Source organism: Cuculus canorus, chromosome 1, assembly GCF_017976375.1.
Source record: "Cuculus canorus isolate bCucCan1 chromosome 1, bCucCan1.pri, whole genome shotgun sequence".
Taxonomy (NCBI): Eukaryota; Metazoa; Chordata; class Aves; order Cuculiformes; family Cuculidae; genus Cuculus; species Cuculus canorus.
This window is the reverse complement of record NC_071401.1, coordinates 175,868,000-175,888,312: the sequence shown is the minus strand read 5'-3', so window position 1 is coordinate 175,888,312 and position 20,313 is coordinate 175,868,000. Positions and strand designations below refer to the sequence as shown.

At 35.4% G+C, this 20,313-nt stretch overlaps 1 protein-coding gene across 4 annotated transcripts in view; it reads right to left on the bottom strand.

Moving 5' to 3' along the window:
- SCAF11 (SR-related CTD associated factor 11) overlaps nt 1-20,313 on the bottom strand; it is a 46,943-nt gene that overhangs the window by 15,946 nt on the left and 10,684 nt on the right. For 3 of the 4 annotated variants that reach the window (XM_054074463.1, XM_054074482.1, XM_054074474.1), the window contains exons 2-9: nt 15,041-15,119; nt 14,044-14,198; nt 7,070-7,147; nt 5,647-5,744; nt 4,545-4,612; nt 3,851-3,906; nt 1,426-1,532; nt 378-467 (exon numbers count right to left, since the gene is read on the bottom strand). In XM_054074463.1, the coding sequence (XP_053930438.1) occupies nt 378-467; nt 1,426-1,532; nt 3,851-3,906; nt 4,545-4,612; nt 5,647-5,744; nt 7,070-7,147; nt 14,044-14,198; nt 15,041-15,101 (713 nt within the window). In that variant the 5' untranslated portion in view covers nt 15,102-15,119. Of the gene's footprint in view, nt 1-377; nt 468-1,425; nt 1,533-3,850; nt 3,907-4,544; nt 4,613-5,646; nt 5,745-7,069; nt 7,148-14,043; nt 14,199-15,040; nt 15,120-15,585; nt 15,704-20,313 lie in introns of all 4 variants that reach the window. The other variant, XM_054074458.1, reaches the window with a different exon arrangement.

Here is a 20,313-nt window from a genome sequence, read left to right as displayed (position 1 = left end):
AAACAATCACATTGATGTTAGAAATAATTTTACATTTGCTTGATCATTAAGAAATAAGACAAGAAGCACAATGAATACTAACTTCCAAACTGAAAATACATTTAAACTTGCATTTATGTGAAAAGAGACAAAGATGCGCAAGTTGGTAGAGTTATGATTGTCATGAGCATCAAAAAAGCATTAAGACATACAGAAAAAATCTATTGACATAAAAATGGCATGCAGCAAATATGTAAAGAATTAGCAAGTTACATGCAAACATTATTTAGTTTTATGATCAAACAAATTTTATATCTAAACAGCAATTTGAATTAATTAAATTCCAAACCTGATGTATTAGATTAAAATAGTTTGCACTATGAATACAAAATGCATACCTTTCAACTCTAGCAAGCACAGATGAACAGGACAATTCCAGCTCTTGTCTCTTCTGTCTGATTGTTGCATTGAATTCTGTGAATTCTGTACTGAAGTACAAATTTCATACAACAGGTTAACTCTGTACTATGACATTCTGGTACTTCAATAATTGCTTTATCAATGACTTTTAACTGTATTAGAACTTTCATCAACAGTCATGATGAAACTATGTATGGTTATTGTTTAGAGGGAAAAAGCAGCCACAGTAAACGTAAGTCCTAAATAAATGAGGCAGGCAGAATGGGAAACAGGAGATGAAACGTGTCTTCTGGAGAGTTGAAAGACAAGAAACTGCATCCTTGACAAATGAATACTGTTGGCAAAGTTTTTTTTCATTTACAGACTACTGAAAACATATAGAGAATATTTTTTTTTAATTAGGCCATATTATCAAAATAACGTTCTTCTAGACTGTCTTTTTCTTCCATCTTCTCAACCAAAAAATATATTTTTTTTACACCCCTTCTTAAGTATTAGGCTCATCAAGCAAAATCGTTTCGTATATGTTTAAGGTGCTCCTGTTGGAGACAAGAACCACAGAAAAGATTGCTTCCGATACAAAACAGAATACTGACTGTTAACCGTTTTGCTAACTGCTGCTGTAGTAACAGAACTAACCCTTTCCTATTCAAAGCTTCAATTCAGCAAGGAGTTTAAACATGAGTGAAAAATAAAATTTATTAATGCTGATCACTGAGATTAAAAGCACATACTTGAGTATTTTAATTCTGTACACACAACAAAATTTGGGATGTGCACTTAATGATACTCATTTTAAAACATTTGTGTTTATCCTTTTACTGCTCTTCTTCATGGAACAAAAACCTAGCCATAGTTCAAAACATTTCATAGCAGTATATACAGACAGAAGCAGAACGAACTATAGCACCTACAATAGTATAACATATATATAATATATATATTACATACAGTATATATATATATATATATGTTATATATAACATATAACCCACCAGTTTAAATTAAGCACTAGTATATACTAACCAGTCATTTCTACAGCTAAAAAAGGATTCTTCACTGATACCACTGGCGAGAAGTGTGCTGAACAAATTAGTTCTGAAGCACTCATTCCAGCAGGTCTGTCTTCTGGGCTACAAAAAATATGCAAATTAAAGACAAAAAAATAAATAAAGTATTTAATACACGAAGATGCACTGAAATAAAATCATATCCTATCAGCAAGACTTCAGATCAAACAGCAGGCACAACAGTAGACCTGTATTTATATGGTAAGATTTGCAGTTACAGTAAATTTTTTTTTTCTATTTATCCTCTAAATTTGTAACACTTGCTCTTTGCAGATAAACTTTACATTTTATATAGGCTGTCCACAGCAAAATCTTTAATGCTCCATACAGAAATTATGAATAAATGAACGCGATCTCTACTATCCCATAATTCCCATTTCTGCTACCTAATGAACCACAGCCAGTACACTTTCAGACAGACCCCTTCACAGCAGTTCACTGAACGTTTGGTTTCAAAGTAACAAGAAAACCTTATTAAAGTAGGTTCGATTCTTCTTTGCCTTGGGGGAGGATACAAAACTGAAGACCGACTGGTGTGTCTCAGTATTTACTGAGCCCTCACACAAAGGCACAATACTCAAAATCCACTTCATATTTCATCAAATACTACATTTTATCTCAGTGGTTAACAATGCCTAGCCCCCCACTGTATGCTACCATATTGCCTTTTGCCTTGTGAGCAGTAAACTCTGTTCAATTGTATCAGGCTGGCTGCAGGGGAAAAGAAGCTGAACAGTAAACCTCCAGAGACTTCTCCCAGACTGCCAGACTGACATTTACCTACACTGACCCATTTTTGCTATTTATACCCATTCACCTAAAAGGCTAATACCACCTGAAATCTGACTAGAGCATACAAGTCATGGGGAATGAACAGGAATTTTAAAATGGGAATTCAGCCTTCCCGTAATTTTCTTTCAGAATATATTTACTTTGATTAAAAATAAACTTCATAATGGAAGGTATATATATATGACTCAAGTATGCAGTCATTACCCATATGCTCCGTCAAACATTGGCACAGAAAGTTGGTTTTGATGGGAACATGCCCCAATTCATCAGTGTGCAAATTGTTTCTCCTAAAAAGCTGTTGGGTTTAAGTTTTATTTTAAAAATACTGCAATTTTGAACATTAACATTTCTCTCTCCATCTAAAAAAACCTATCCAGATGTTCTGCAAATATCCTCATGAAGTGGCTGTTAGCAAGTAAGTGCTTTCTTTTAAATTCTTCCCTATTTCGTATGCTTATCGGATAATTGAGCCCTCTACCTCCTCCTGAAAGCTTAAAATGGCTCTGCTATTTTAAGCACCTTCTTTGCAACAGGTACCATTTTAGAAATTAATGCTATTAAATAGTGTACAATAAATCAGTGAAACTACATATGAAAGCATTCACCAACCTCAAAGTCAAATTAGATGTTGATCTACCGTTAAGCCCTATCCTTCCAGTTCAAACACTTCAACTCAATGAAAGGTACCATTCACTTTTCATGGTAACAGAAGCAACATTTCTAAATACCTGACTTAGAACGGGAAGGCTGGAGCCCAAGAGATGCCTGAGAACTATGGTGTATAAGCACCAAATAAAAAGGACAATTCAGGCCACCAGAAAAGACACATGATGCAGTATGTGCTCATATACTGCACGAAGTAAGGCAGCAGGCAAAACAGACTTGAAGACCATTTTTCCTCCAAATTTTTAAACTTTAAGTAAGACAGAATGATGGAAACCACTGAAATTTACGCTTTAGAAAGAAATGTATGGCCTAAAACTATTTCAGGCAAACTGTGAATAAGAAAGCACTGATCACAAACTTGTGTCCGAGAGACACAAAATATTTTTGAAAGGAGGGTAAGCAGAAATCAAAGAGCCTGTATAGCTCCTTATGAATTCTGCATATTATAAGCCTGTGTTATAAGCTAAAATTAGTGAACATATATACTTGGGACAAACCTCCCATTAAAAAAACACCTTGCAAACTATAATGTCCATGGCTTATTCATGTAACAAATTACTTCGTTGATTATAACTATGTATTTTCATGAAAATAATTTAAAACTTCATTTCCTTCTTATAATGGTACATCACGAACAGATTATAGCTGATATCACCTTCTTTTGGTGAAGAAAAATGAAAACAGAGTAGCTACAATACCTTACATTGTAACATCCAAATCTAAATGAAAATATTTAATTTGAGCGAGAAGATCATAGAACCCAGCACTATATTCTAGCTACACTCTTCAAGATAAAAAGATAAAATAATGTTTGGATCATACTAAAATTAACAGAAAAAGTTAACCTTAAAAATCAACAGAAAGGTAGTTTTAAAAATGCTTTAATGAAAAAAGTTTACAAATGTTTCATTATCAGCACCAACCTTGTTTATTTTCACAGACAAAGATTTCTTGTTTCGTTTGTCATATAAAATATTACCTGTATGGAATTAGAAACAAAACTTTAAACTTAACTTCAGCACATTAGTTTTTCATTGTTAGTCAAAATAATTATTGCAATGAGATATTAATGAAAATGTTTCTCCAGTGTACTTACAGTTTACATAGAAACTCAGTAAAATTAAAATGCATGCACCTTCACAATAGCTTTTTATGTACCAAGCAGTTTTCACCTCTTCAAATATTTGCTTAGGAAACTAAGTCATGAACACAGTTATCAAAGAATACCTACTTAATAAGCCTCTTACAATGGCAGCGCCAAAATACATTGAAGCGCTTCTGATGGCTGAAATCCCACCAAAAAGCATCATATGTATAAAAGCTACTCATTAGCTGTGCACCAATTGTCTGATGCAGAAAATGACTTCAGGCTGAAACAGAATCCTTTTCACTTGTGACCAAAATGAAGCAGCAGTCTTTACAGTAAAATAAGAACAGTAGTTCCACATACTGCAATTCTGTTTTCTGAAGTTCCAGACTTCTATTACTCATTATTTGGTTTTCATATACAAATGAAAGTGATAAAAAAAAAATCACTCATCAAGAAAAAAAATAAAATCTAGGGTTCCTTAATGAAAACTCAGCAATTTAGCAAATGGAGGACAAACACCAACTTACTGTACTTTTTCTTCACAACTTTGCTTAATTTTGTTGTTAATCGCCCTCTGTCTGGACATACAGCTCTTCTGCAAGATTAACAAAAGATATTACAGAGGTATTTTTTTGGCATATATAAGCTAGCACAGCATATACACCCAAACAAAACTAGCTCTTATTTCAAGGACTTTTTATTTTGTGTACGTAAACCAAATTCTGACTCCGATTAAAACCTGAACTTGCACCACGTGTATATAATCTTCCAAATATTAAAAGCCACAGACTGAAAAGAGAAAATCTATTTACACAACAAAAGCTAATATACTGTATTAAATCTGAACAGTTAATTTTGCTTGCTTTCATGGCAACACGTGAAAGATGTTATAACCTGCTTGCATAAATATGTTGAAGAATATCAAAGTCAACAGTGATTCAGAACAGGGAGGTGCAAAGATCAATCTTATTTATTTTCTATTAAGAGCCAAAAATGTAGTTTACTTTATCTTTTCTGTAGCAAAGACTGCTTCAAATTCAATCTCAAGAACTCTGTATACATCATATATTCCATTACACACTGACTTTAGATTGTCATTATTTAGTGAAATTTGTCCACGTAATTCTAAGCTTTGCCTTATAAAAGGCAGCAAATGTGACAACATAAAGCTCCTCAAAGCCCACAGTTCCCTCTCAAACTTACTAGAATAACATCAGTTCCCCATAACTACGTTTTATAGTAAAAGAGTAAAACATATAGTAAAAGAGGAACATCTTCCATGTTTATGGTAACATGGAAGAAAGAGGATGTCTGTTTAGACAATGAAAGAGATTTATACTGTTAAGATACGATCTAGCCACAAAAACTTAATTCACATTAATTAGAAATTTACCAAAACTGCTTGAAAAATGCAACTTTTACAGACACAAGAAATACATTCCTCCTTATTTCTTGCTTGCTATTTTAAGTATGCAAGTAGGAATTATAATGCATCAGTGATAAAAGTGAAGTTAAACTTTTTTCCATCAGTGGTTTAAAAAAATTTCCAGGGTGTACATTTTAAAACGGCTGATTTTATAAATTTTGAATATTGCAATGAGAGTGCTCAAAATCATGTGGATGACCAACCTCACATAGCTTCTCATTTGTGCGTGGCTATATTTTCCCTTATTGCAGGCACAGTTTTCCTCTTCCTCCTTCCTCCTTAGCTGTTTTTTAACTTGAACCTGTATTGAAAAATAAAATCAATCCAATCTAGAATCTCAATACACAAGGGCCTTAAATACATTCAAAGATTCTTAAGGTCTACAGAGCAAATAAGATGAAACAGAAGCACCGGAAATCATTTAAAATCTTTAACTTCAATTTGCAGATCTGTTTGGTTTTCTTAAAAAAAAATTGTTTTTGTTGAAATGGAAGGTGCCTCATCAATACGTACAGCGGCTATAACAAAAAAAATCCCTGAACATTTAGACTGCCATGGCAAGTATTTCGAAGCTATGCACTATCTTCCATTGACAATTTACAAGCTAAATTTTTTAAACTAAGCTGGCTGATCTGAATACACGAGGTCCAGCTTGAGGAAATGCTGAACTACCACTCAATCTCAAATGCTTCCCCATAATTAAAAACACCTGACTTTCCTCTAGACTCAAATAACTTATGGATTTTATATAACATCGTGGTTTTTCCCCTTTTCAAAATTCCAAGTAAGCAATACAATTTTTATAACATACTATAGTTACTTCAATGGCAACATCACAACTTTTTGCACTAGATACTTCTTATTTCCTTATTCCAGTATCTTGGCTTTATATGCAACTCCATAAGCTATCAGCAGTCTAATTATGAAAATCACAAAGGGAATGCTGCCAATGTCCTGATAGCACCCTGCTAATATTGACTACCGTGGCCACATTTCATGGCATACATTCCATCTATCTCTACTGCTCAGCACTGTACTCAGTACCATAAACAGAACTATCAGCATCTTTCTATATATATTTTCAAGATCACCTATCAGAATCAAGTAGTATTTTCCTGCTTGGTAAACTACAACACAGCAGTATTATTCAGAAGAGTTGGAAGCTGAAAAAATTCAGAAAAATATAGGTTGAACAAGGCTTAGCATTAATTGATTCCTCTTGCCTTCATGTGATTTTGCCTGCAAATTAGAGGCTGCAAATATACAAGACTCATCTCAGCTAAAGAGAAGGCAAGATTGCACGCTAACTGATACACCACTTGTTTACAAAACCTAGCTAAAAAACCCTTTTAAGACCAATTACTATACTTCTATTCTTGGATGTATCAAAATCACCCAAAGATACTATACAGTAGCAATAGCAGCTTTATGATTATTAATGTAAACACTTGCTTTGAAAAAATAATTAAGAATAATTCCTATCTTTAAATACATAATAGAAATATTAAAGCAACAATTATTTCATTAGGAAAATTTATTTAACATAGCTGTATGAATAAAAGTCTGCAACATAACTTGGGTGTTCCTGCAACTTAAGTTATTTAAGAAAATGTGTTTGGAACTTACCTTTACCTGCCTTTCTAATGCATCAAGCCTGCATACTGCTTGAAATGGTCTGCGATCAATGGGACATGAAGCCTGTGTCTGAAAAATTATTTTACTTATTACAAAATCTTTCATAAGTTAGAAGTCAGTTTTCTACATTCTTTGCTATTATAATAGATTACAGAAATACACAAATTGCAACTTATTCACGCTAAGAATGTATTTGCACACATTATCCATACACTCAGCATTTTATTTCAGGTAAGCAGATTTCTCTGTAGGGGAAAAATCTAAAGGAAGCAAGAATGTAACTTGGAAGTTGTGTTCAAAAAATAAAAAGCATTTTACATCAAGTTAGCCATATTTCTAAGTCCTCATTAGGTAACATTGATTTTATACATATACAAATGTTCTTTTTTATTCTTATTGTTCAAATATTTTCTTCCTTAACACTTTTTTCAACAGAAAGTTTGTTGGGCGATGACCACCAAAAACCATACAAACAGGAAGACCAACAGCAAACAGGGTAACATCTTCCCTCATCTTGCAAATATATTTGGCTATACTACATTATTTTTTTTGGTTTTTTTTCAGTCAGCAGAAAGAATAGATTCCCAGATTTAAGAAAACTAAAGTTTTACAAATCGCTTTGCAAGAGAATGGAACTTAAAAGGGCTATTTTACCCTACAGTATGATGGAAATATAGATTTATTGTTTTTTCCCCCCAATCATCAAAATGTCCTCTTAATGAGGCTGCACTACATCAGATAACACGAACACACAGAACAATAAATGCTGTTAATGATGGAACAGATAAGTTCCAAAGTTCCACCCAACTGGATCATGTAGTGAATCAGCTTTCAGAGAAATTAATATAAGATATTAGTTTTCGCTGCTAGAGAATTGTTTATTTTAACTCCATATATATGTTTGTGAGAGTTTGTTGAGTTTTCTTTATTTTTTGTTTGGGTTTTTTTGTCCCACCACCCCCCATCTATTTGCCTCAGCTCACAACTCTTCCAAAACAGGGAGAACAAAATAAAAACAACCCACACCAACCCCACCCAGCCTCCAGCCCCAATTCATCCACTGAACAAGAACCAGTACACAAATTGTATGATCTTAAGAGGCATGCGATTTTTGCCCTTAAGAGAAGTAATAAGAGTATAACACTTTTTATTTATGCAAGCAAGATGCAGTATTAGAATTGCATAAGCAGCTATGAGAAACTTGCATATGAACTCTGCCCTGAAGTTCAGTGGTGAACTTCTTCCTTTTCATTGCGGGTTTTCATTTTTCCAGTTGGTTCTGTTCTTTTCTCAGTTTCAAAGAGAGCTCACTTCCTCACCTACGCAGCCCCCAAACCTCAAGCACTCAGGCAGCTTCTGATTTCAAATGAAGTAGAGAGAACAAAGTTAGAGTGGGTAAGTTAAAAACCAAACAAAACAAAAAAAAACAAGGGGCAGTTTCATGAAAAAGTTGTTGAACAAGAAGGTAAGCTAACGCCACTACCTCCTCCTTTGACGCCCTGGTAATTTATCCTAACTGAAAATGTATCCCTGGTGGGAGACGCCATTGTTCCCTGCAGTGTCATGGCCTTGGTTAAGTGTATCGGGTAATTAAGCCAGTCCCCAAAGGACTCAGATGAAGACAGTTTTTGTCCTGCAGTCAATGTAAAGCTAACCCACAGTAACAATTACAGTTATACATAGCAGTAGAAAAAGAAGAAACCATTTGGAAGAACGAAAAGCTATGGTTAGGTTCACATATGTTCAGAAATAGAGGATGCTTTTTCCACTTCTATTCAGTTGATTTTTATAGCCCTACCATTGTCAGATAGTTCACAACAAATCTCAAGAGAAATTCTAGTAAAGACAGGACAGTCCCATGTGCGTTCCCAGCTCTCCCAGTGCCATACGAGTTGTTGGGCAACCCTGAGGTAAGCCAGAGGTTACTTTATCTACCTAACACTTATCTAAACATCCATCAGCTCTCATCTGTCTGCTAACATAAGAACAAGTGGACACTGAAGAAAAAAACCTTCCCCTGTGAATTTGTGCTGTGATACAAAAGCATGAGGGCAAAAATGTAGTCAGCTGTTATACAAGAAGCAATCATGAGGCATGGTGGTTTCTACTCTTCTCTTTCACCTTTTCTGAGAATGTTTCAGTAACCAGAGAAGGTGTTGAATCTTCTTTTATTCAAGGCAAGTTAGCAACTGCCTTCTTCCGAGGCTTCTGTTCAGGTAGCATCATAGGTATAATGAACATAGACTATCCTTTTGGGGGAAACGCATTTAAGACAAGAAAAGAGCCATTGAGATGGAATGAGTCCAAGCAAGTGCTATCACTTTTATTGGGCACAAGGGAGGAGGGGTGCAGGATGCATCACAACCTTAGAAGAATCACAGCTTCATACAATATCTTCCTTTTAACATAGCCGTTTAAAAATCTGAATGTGTATTATTTAGCAGTCACCAGAATTATTAGAAGCTCATAGCTGGTATTTGTAAGCTCCTTCACTTTTCTACTCAACAGTGCTTTCCTTCGAAAAAACACAGAACGGTAGCTCAGCAAACCTCAATGTCTTCAATTGTTTTACTTTCCACATAGAACTACTCAGTTTTCATGTTAAAACTGGTAACTCTGCAGTGATTCATTCTTTCACGCATCCTATGATATTCAGAGAATTCTCTTCATAAAATATGCAAGCATTCATGAACACTGCAACCTCTGAAAAGCCATTCATGAACATGTGCACGTTTAGTTTGTGGAAAACTGAAGAACAATTTCACAGCATTTTATTTGGTTTCGATAACCCTCTAGAAAAAACTTGCTTTAGCTCCACAAGCACGACCTCACATTCAATACTCAGGTAACTGCTACAGCAACACAGAACTGTGAGCTCTAAACACAAGGAATAAGTGTTCCTTATTCTAACTGCATCACTTCAAACAGCATTTGAATAAATGAAGTAGACAAAAGACTGAAGTAGTTACTATATTCCAGCAGGGAATTTTCAGGAAGCTACAGAAATATATGCAAGCTAGCCCCCAAATGTATTTGGTTGACAAAATAACTTTGGCAGATATCCCCATCTCATCAAGTTTCATGTTATGTTTCATAACAGTTAGTAACAAGATGCAAGTATAGAAAAAAAGTTACTGCACTATGTCTCTTCCCTTATAAGATTTTCTTATTGTCTTTCCATGGCCTATAATAAAGCCTGTTCTTCAACTACTGTATTGAAATGCTGATCCAAAAAGAAACATGGTCTTGTATTGTTTACTGCTTCTTTATTAGTGAGCCTGTTAAGCAACACAAATTACACCAGATTTTTTACAAGAAACTTCAGGCTTAAAGGAAAGGTTTAGATTGTAACAGTAATGCCTGTAGAATTCACTCCACCTACTAATAACATTGCACTAAAAAGCCCACAAGAAATCCACCTCCAACTTCAGTGAAAAGGGGAGACTAACAACACACATCGCAATAAACCTCTCCACATCTTGATGAAAAACAGGAAAATACGAGGAAATGCACTATTTTCTAGAAGCATGTAAAAACCTCAGGATGACTTTTTTTCCTGTCTACTTAAAGCAAGAACATTTAAATCTTTTGTACCTATGCTTTAGGAAAGCAATATTCCTGACAGGAGATGTTAGGGTTTTTTTTTTCGCTTGGTTTGATTTTTTTTGTTTGTTTTTGTTTTAAATCTCATTCATCAATAGCAAAGATAGAGCATGCATAGGAACAGATTCTAGCCTCAACAGCTATTCAGACTATGTACTGGTAATTCTAGACAGCTGTCTTCTTCTCTCTACCTACATCGCACAGTTGGCTAGTCCTTAAATTCCAACCCCAAGTTGTCATAAAGTCTTGACAAGTTCTCTTGGAATGGTAGCTGTCTGTCTTTAGGAAAGGATGAAATTATTTGTTATTTGTAAGGATCTCTGAATTCTATACGAAAGATACAGTATGTGTCATTGTACTTCATTCCAGTTACACTGTATTATTGGAAGAATTGAGGTCAAACATGTTAATCTTCGCATGCCTGCTGAAAACCACCCGCAACAGTTTGCCTGTCCAGTGCTGCCCAGCAATTCTTGAGGGAGCACCGGTCAGCATGGCCAAAGGCATACAAGATGACAGTTTTATAGGAGAATTTAACAGTGTAGGTAACTGAATTCAGTGTACAGCGATGCTCCCAGATGCCACAATCAACTACAGTAAACAGAGTCAGAGTGTAGAATAATTTAAGGGACATTTAAAAATGTTAATCTGAAGACTAGTTTCTTGGAGGGGATTCTGGTCTCCCACTGATCTATCTTTTAGGAGTTGGACAACTTTTCTCAAAGGGAAAGATAATACAGCACTAAATCAGATTTAGTGATCAGGATACAATACAGATTAGGTGTTCAGTGGCAAATCTCCTATCCCTTTTTACCCTTCATGGAATGAACCTTAAAAGTATGCTCTTAAAAGCAATTTTTATATATTACTTTTAAATGCATATATATGTCTACATTCTCTCCCCCTCCTTAAAAACCCAACATCTTCAAAGTATTATGGTTGCTGCTTGCAGACAGAAAATCTGCTTGCACAGGACAACTCCAGTTGCAATATTGAAAATCTCCCATAGATAGAAGAGGGAGCAGAATGGTAAACAAACCCTTGCCATCTGCCTAAACTACCCTGGTTTTAATTAGAACCTGCACAGTTTTATATAAAAGCCATAAACTCTCAGAAGAACAGTTATGTACAATTCAAACCCAACATTTTAAAGAAGCAGTTGCTGCCATTAGATTTTGAGGTCCAGACGCAACAAAGATAGAGGAAACATCCAACAGGAACACAGGTTGCTGGCAAGCCTTTAAGTGGAGCGTAACAGTACATCCACAAAGGAGAACTTCAAGTAATGTGAACATTAGACTTTTTATTTAAAAAAAATGTTCAATAACCTTCTTGATTTTGTTATTCTCCAGCGCTTTAACAGGAAAGCAGTTCCAATTTATTTATACCCAATACAAATAAGTAATCTTCAAACAGAATCTGATAGTATACTTTTTAAAGATCAGATAAATTCTATATCTTCATCATTCGGAGACTTAAATTTGACTACACATCAATGATTTAGTTTTCCTTAGTTACGATAAACCAAGAACTAGCAGAGAAAGCTAAACCTTATACAACACTTGTCAGAAAAATATTTACTTGCTAAATATTAATCATGGACATGTGTCATCAGCATGCTTCAAATGGCCATGTCCTTATAACATGCTACTATCATTTCATGCTACAAAACCTCATCTGCTTCTCTCAGCTGAAGCTGCTAAACATCTGTCAGCCAGTTTTGGACACTTTGTTTTCCCTTTACTTTTAATCAACACTACTAGATTAGGCAATGGAATTTCATGAACTCAACAGGTCCAACTGTCAAGTATCCTCAGGAAGGCTGGCTGGTTTTCCCCACTGAATGTCACTAATGGAAGGAAGCAGAAACCTTACATAGCTTTAAAAACAATCCCCCACCATTTTTGTAGCATCACATCTAGTTCATCTGTAAACTTTTAAGAGCAGAAGTTGCTTTTATTCTATTTGGATAGTACTCAGTGTCAAAAAAAAAAAACAAAAAACATGACAAGAAAAATGTCAAATCATTCACCTGCCTCTTTAAAAGAAGAGAATTTCCCTTCCTCACTAACAGATGCTTTTAATCCCAATGTGAATAAATTCAAATCCAGCAGCAAGCCCTTCCTTTACAGTACTGCTTCCCTGTACATAGCACTATTTATTGCCTTTCAGCTGCCGTTATAAGAACCAGCTACGGAAGTCAGGATACAATTGTGGATAAGAATTTCCTGTTCCCTTATAAATAAGAGCACTGCAATTAATCATTTGCAGAAACAAAAATATGGCAACAGAAAAAGTTTATTATCTGGTTTGGGAAACTAAAGCAAGTTTCATCCAATAACCTTTTTTTAATGCTCTGAAGTTCACACAAAATCTTCAGAAAAGTGATCTATGTTACTGTGCCTTCAGTCATAAAATAATACAAAAAATAAGGTTAAAAATACATTTATGTATTATTTTTACCTACTAAGTATATTGTATATAAACATAAACCTGATACCAACCTTCTAAAGGATATACCGAGACCAAAAACTTCATTTACCTCAAAAAAAAGTTATTGCAAAGAAAGAAACCAAATAGTGGTCTCTACTACAATGGGCAACCAATTCAAGTGCACATATAAGCAGGAGAAAAAGCAGCATCTCATTTGAGTACACGCTTCCCTCCCCCTGCACCAGAACAGTATAAAGCAACTCAAATTTGGTGTTTTATATTGACAACTGAAAAGGTTTCAGGAAAGGTAAAGATAAAGACTTACGCAATGATTACAGGACACACATGAGGAAAAAGAGACTAAATAGAACAAGATCATCAAGAATTTGTTAAACAAGCAATTTTTCCTTATCTATCTACAGAGGTATTTACATAGTTCCAATAGTAGCCATAATTAAAATGAAAGTTCTTAATTCAGAATAGCACCAAACCGTTTAATAGAATTCTCTTAAGAGGTAGAAAACTAAGGTTTTTATCAGACTCGCTTTGTAGACTGACACAAAGACATATTGCTCCCAGCCCTAAGAGCTGACAGTATGACAAACTGCATAAGGTATAACAAAATAAGATTTTTCTATGACACTGCAATGTTATGGCATACATAATAACTGTCTGATCTTCCAAACAGACAACAGCCTTTCTTAATTGACCCCTAATCTCTAATAACCACTAATAAATCAGTATATCTAATGAAAGAAAACACAAAGTACTTTATTGCACTAAGAAGTTTTCCTATAATCTATTTAGAAACTAGTCACTGAAACACTTCTATGCATAACGTATTTTGTTAAAAAAAAAAATATCTGTAGGTAGTAAATGCAGTAGATTTCACTGAAAAATAAGCACACACCTTGGTTGTCAAGTCTTACCTCAGCCCATTTAAGAATACAAGTCATGCAGAAGGTATGACTGCAGTTCTCAGGAAAACCAATCTCTTGTTCTAGAAGGCAGTTCAGGCAGATGGGGCATGTGTCACCACCATATAATACAGCAGAACAGGAACAGCTTTCTTCATTATCTTCACCTGGTATTAACATTGACACTTGGAATTTTTGACAGTTTTTGAAACTAAGTCCTTCTAGATTTGAATAATAAGGCAATAACATAGAATTTCTTGTAGTTTAAAGCGAATTAACCAAATTTTCACATCTAATGCAGTTGAGACCCTGGCCAGAGGAGTAGTTAAAGAATGTAATTCAGGTGAAAAACACTACGTAACTTATTCATAGACTACTGTACCAATATTTGCTATTAAAACAAAGGAGAGTTAGCTCTAGTGCTATTTAAATAACCACCGCATAGAACTCAGGAGAGCAATGCCTACATGACTGTAGGGCCAATAGGAAGCACTTTCTCCTTGGATGTTTGCACTCTCTCTCCATGAAATAAATTAGACCAGCATATTCTATATTCATTATCTTACATACACATGGTTTGCCTTTATTTTAGCTTTCCAGTCTTAGAAGTGTTTTAATCTGAACATCTACAAACATTTACCTAATCATGCACATTAAACAAAAAAATGCTCCTAGTTTTCTTAAAATTAGAAATTGTTTTCAGAATATAAAAATATAAGAACTTTTCTTCATGGCATTTTACCTAAACAATTTCTTTTCTGAACAACAGCTGCTATCTTCATTTTTGTTCTACTACCGTAAGTCAACAAATAAAAAAACAGAAGAGACAGGAAAAGATTTGGGGATCTCACAGGCCAAAGGAAAATATTGTGCTGAGATAGTGGTTATGTTTACACAACTTTTTTCAGAACAAGCAGCATACTAATTGAGAGAGCAAACTTAAAATCTGACCCTCACAGCTTGAACTGGAATAACATACTTGAATGTTTTTCACACACACAGACTTTACCTTCCATGCCTTCATGCTTCTGACCTTCAGTATCTTGAATACATTGCTTTCTGTTCTTCATCTTCTTACACAATGTAGTCTGGAAAAGAGAGAGTTTACACAGTTTATTTAAAATGCAGCTTGAAAATAAAAGTGACCACTATGGATTTGATGAGTGCTCTCTGTTTCGTTATAACTCCACAGAGCAGAAACAGGTGACATTAAGAGTTAGATACAGATCACTCACAATCTGTTTGCAACTTATGAGCATCATGAACACTCTGGCAACCAATACTTCCAACTTGAAAATTGGTTTTGTTCCACAAATGCAAAGGTTTTGCAGCATTTTAAGGTCACCAGTGGTGCTTTTACTTTTAAAAATTAAATGCACTGCTAAGTTTTTATGCAAATTGCACCACATAACACTGTAGTAACTAAAATCTGCAGACTGCCCTTCACAAATGGTTGAAGCAACAGAATTAAAGACAAACACCAGAAGAGCAAGGTGCTTCCCGAATGTAGTATCACTACAGTAGTGGCAAGGGAGAAAAATCAGAGCAGCTTACATTCACTTGCTTCTTGCTTTTGTCACGCAATTAGAACAAAATGCAGGGTAAGTTGTTATCATCAAACAAGGGACAAGGTAGAGTATGATGAATGGAGAGGATGCATCTTTCAACCGTTCTGCAAAGGAGCAGTATGAAATAATGAATAACATGGATAGACAATATCTTTGTGATCCACATCATACAGGTTGAAAGAATTTGATCTCACGAAAACCAGCAAGTGTATGTTACCTGGAGGCCTACCTACTACATGCAAAATGAAATAACAACAAAAGATCACCTGCATTTCAAACTCATGTAGTCACAGCAGAGATGGTATAAGCACCTAAAGCTCCAACCCACTAGCCCTAGAGGGACCAGCAGCTTTCTCTGGAACTATATAAAGCTTTAAAATTATTATTAAATGGACAAATTAAAACTTCACAAGAGATTGAAGAAATTGATAATCACCAAGATCTGCTACTTGATCATTCAAACCTGAATCAAACCAACCGAGCTTTCAAACTCCTTACCCTAATTCTTTTTCCAGAAAGAGCAGCAAGACAGAACATCACTATCGCACTCCTCAACTAAATTTCCTCATATTTAACTCACAAACTGTACTAGTTTCCCTTTACAACCTGGATAACAAGGAGGGGGAGGGAGAGAATTTATCTCCCAAAATTTTTCATCTGATCACGTCTTTACTGCCTGATCTCGACAGCGGGAAGACTTTTAAAGGTCATTGTTTTTTACTGAGACAAGAAACACTCATGTGGATAACCCATCACACGCACACTTCTTGCTTTCCTATACAATCCAAGAAAGCAGAACTCTGATCTGTGAGTCTCAAACACAGACAGTTTATTAAAGAAATGGTCAAAATTGTGAACCTAATTAGACATCTGTAATTAGATTCTAAATAGTTTCAGTGTTCCTATTAGGAACTACCTTTTAATCCCTCAAAAGGAATATGTGAATCAAGTCAGCTCAGTGTGGGGGAAAAAGAAGGAAACAAAACCCCACCTATAAGGGAATTCTCCCCCTACACTACCATACTATGTTGATATAAAAAAAATTGACTTTAAAAGATATCATTAGGATAAGTGTCATCAACTGTAAAGCAGCTACTAGCACTAATATTTCTTTAAACCTTAATTTATGCAAGTTCTGTTAGCAGAACCAGACCACCACCCATTCTCCTTTGCAGGCTAGGCAAGATGAAACCCAGCAAAAGCCAAACTATTACTTTAAAATTTAAAGCCTCGAACAAGGAAATTCTGCATCAAATTGGGACAGGTAAGACCACCAAAATCACAAATGAACTTAAAGCATGAGATCAAGGTCTGCTGTTTTCATTCCTATTTGCAAGAGGACTTAATGGCTTTGGTCCCAAAAAGTTTAAATCATGCAGTGGTTTGTGGAATACGTCCATTTATATATAAAACATAAGAACATTCCTTCTTGTCTACGTCTTAACAAAAACCTCAGCAATGCTTTACAGACGCAGAAAAATCCACTAGCTGTGCTCAAACCTCTCTCAACCCTCAGGACATCTCACAGCTGAGGCAGTTTGAAGACAAGATCAGGAATTCTGCACTCTGCATCCATCTACAGAAAAGGCTTTAAATAGACAACATGTAGATACCAAATTGTAACTTAAGCAGTAGCTGTACAGTCCATGCTTATTATAACAGAGGTCTTGGGTTCATTAAGGCAGATTTCAGAAACAGAAGCCATAGAAGCTCTTTAAATTTGTTTTTCACCAGAAAAAGTAACTTTTTCTCCACTGAACAATTTCTAGACAAAGACATGCCAGAAATCCTTGCAGTTACAATAATTAGAAGAACAGATCCTAAAATTGACAGAATATTAAATCCAAGATGTGCAGCAACTGAATACATTTGTGCAGTGTTACATTGTTCTCCTCACAAAACTATTATTTAAACAGACACCCAGTGCTGCTAATGCATTGCACAGATCACTTCGCACAGCACAACTTTTTGTCAATTTGACACTGTGCATTTCACACAACACAAAAGAATTTAATACTACCAAAATATTTATATTTATAAATAAAGATATCACCAAACTTTACATACTATTTAACGAATTAACTTTGGAAAGGCTATTTTCTCCATCGCTTTAAAAGGGTCATCACAGGCACCGGAACAGTTGAAGCAAGAAGAAACTGTCGTTAAATTTATAAGCCTAAAAACAGAGTTATGAAAAGAGAACATACTGATATAGGAGAGGCAAACAACAGAAAACAGAACTCTTATTTGTCCCAAAATGTGACGTATTCCTTTACATTTTTTATACTCCAAGAAGATTTGAAAGTATTTCTCAGACTGACATTCCAGTTGCATGCCATACAAGAAATCTGTAGTCTTGGCTGGGGGAGAGGGAGAGACAATGAAAGTGGAAAGATAAATTTGTCATTCTCCCAACTACCAAATTTGCACGAGCTCACATGAAGAGGATACTACGTCCACATCCATGACTAACCATGTCCCATCAGGCTAATATGTATCTGAAGAATGCTAATATCCAACAAGTACATCCACCAGCTATCACCATTCACCATTATTGTAAAATGTTGGAAAATCCCGCAGGTCTCCCACATGCAAGGCACTTGACAAGATACCAACAAGCACTATCCTATGTTAGTGCTGACAAAACCACTACCAACCCTGCCCAAGCTCTACAGATAAAATACTTTCCAGTAATTCCTGAAGACAGAACAGCATTGCAGCCAAGATGGTACTTTCTGGTGCTTGTATGGTTTCAATGGAAGTACTTTGTAACAGAAACCCCTTATTTAATTTTATATTTGAGATAAAGGCAAGAATACTTGAGTGTATTAAGTTTAAAACAGTGAAAAAGGACACTGCCACAAGTACACACCACCACCCCATCCTCCTGTCATTTTCTTTAAATCACTGTCTATCTGAGGAACATAGCTTCATGATGTGCTTGGAACAACTCCATAAAGTTACATAAGTGCCATTTACACACTAAACAATTCTCTATATCACGAAAGTGTGCTATTTACCTTTTATATTAACACGAACTAATTAATCACACAAAAATACAGACATATTTTAACACTAACTCACCATGCACGTACAAAGAAAAAAATATGGTCTACTCAAAGCCATGCAACCGAGTTTCTTGCTGAACTAAAATCTAGGATGTTAAGATCTTAAAATTAAGTAGGGAGAGAAAAATCTAATGAAAGTTTGCAGTGGTCTACAAGCGACACATGAAATTAGAATGTGCCTCCTTCTTGACTAACTGCAAGGTAAGGCCTTTACAAACATTCTTTATGCCCTCAAAATACAACATCTAAACACACTCTTTCTCTCATACAGTAACCGTGTGGAGACCTACCTACACAGAAGTACACATATTCAATGCGACAGTATAATGTAAATCAAGAACACACGAAATGATCTCCAGTAAACAGATGCAAAATGATGTCCAGGACTGGCTTATTCTTGTTCCCTTAACAGACCTAAGGAGACACTTCTCATTAACCTTCAACTTCTTAAACACATGTTGTATCAGTACCCATAGTGACTTATTTTGACTGTTCTTTCTAATAAAGAAATTTTCTTTTTAAAAGGATTTCATCTTAGTTGTGTTTTGACATCTTAACTAACTAAAGAAACAATCAGTTTCGACTAGGAAACCACAGTGAGCCACACATTCACTGTACAAAGTTTAATTGCTTAATAAAACAATAACACACTTTACTCCCATTAAAATTAAAAATTTGGGCAGAGAAGAGTAGGACTGTTTTGCCCTCTGCACTTTGACGGTCTTGAAGAAAACTCTGGAGGAGGTTTAAGCCTCTCCCTCAGTAAATGTGTTTTTAAGGAAAACAGATTTCAATTAGCCACATTTACAAAAACAGAGGTGTGATTTTTTTTTTTTTTTTTTTTTAGTTATTAATGACAGAACACAGTGTAATCCAGAGTTCCCTGTATGGCACCACCAGAATCTCTGGACCATTACTGGGCAGATATCCAGCTGCTGCTGAAACTTTTGAAAGTTTTTGCCAGAAGCCCTGTGTCATCTTGGAGATGGGCTGAACCTTGGAAAAGCTTTTGACTGACTTGTATTGCTATGTCTAACACAAGACATACTCCAAGAAAAGGAGGGGAAAAAAAAGGACAGTATTAGGTATTTACAAAAGTACACCAAGAACCTTTACAGTTCTTTTTATTTGGAAAAAAACCTTCTAATTTGTCTGAAGGGCTTGGAAAGTAGACTTATTTCAAGTGACAACTCAGTAATGTTGTTTGCCTTCCACTAAGTGAGGGCTAAATGGAGAATCTGGAAGCACTCATCCTGGAATTGCTCCTTTGCGTAGTAAAATCTCATCCTCCAGAACATTAGTGAGAATAGAACCAACATGCACACTCAAAGCAGGCCTTTTAAAGAGCATAATAATTTTTGTATGCTTAACTTGCACCTTTTCTGCATTCACAAATGGAATGCCCATGAAGCCAACAAAGATGAGAAAGAGACCAGTGCTATGCTTTGGGGAACAGAAAGAGAAGTCTTTCTCTGTAGGTGGTTTAAGCCTATTCATGTAGATCCAGTGTCTTGGAAAGAATCGGTGCCATTCAGACAAGCAGACACTGCTGATTTAAAGGCTCTTTCCAGACCCTCCAAGGATGCAGTTACTTAGAGCTAATCTAACAGCTTGCTGCCACCAAAAGAAGCAGCTCTATTTCTCAC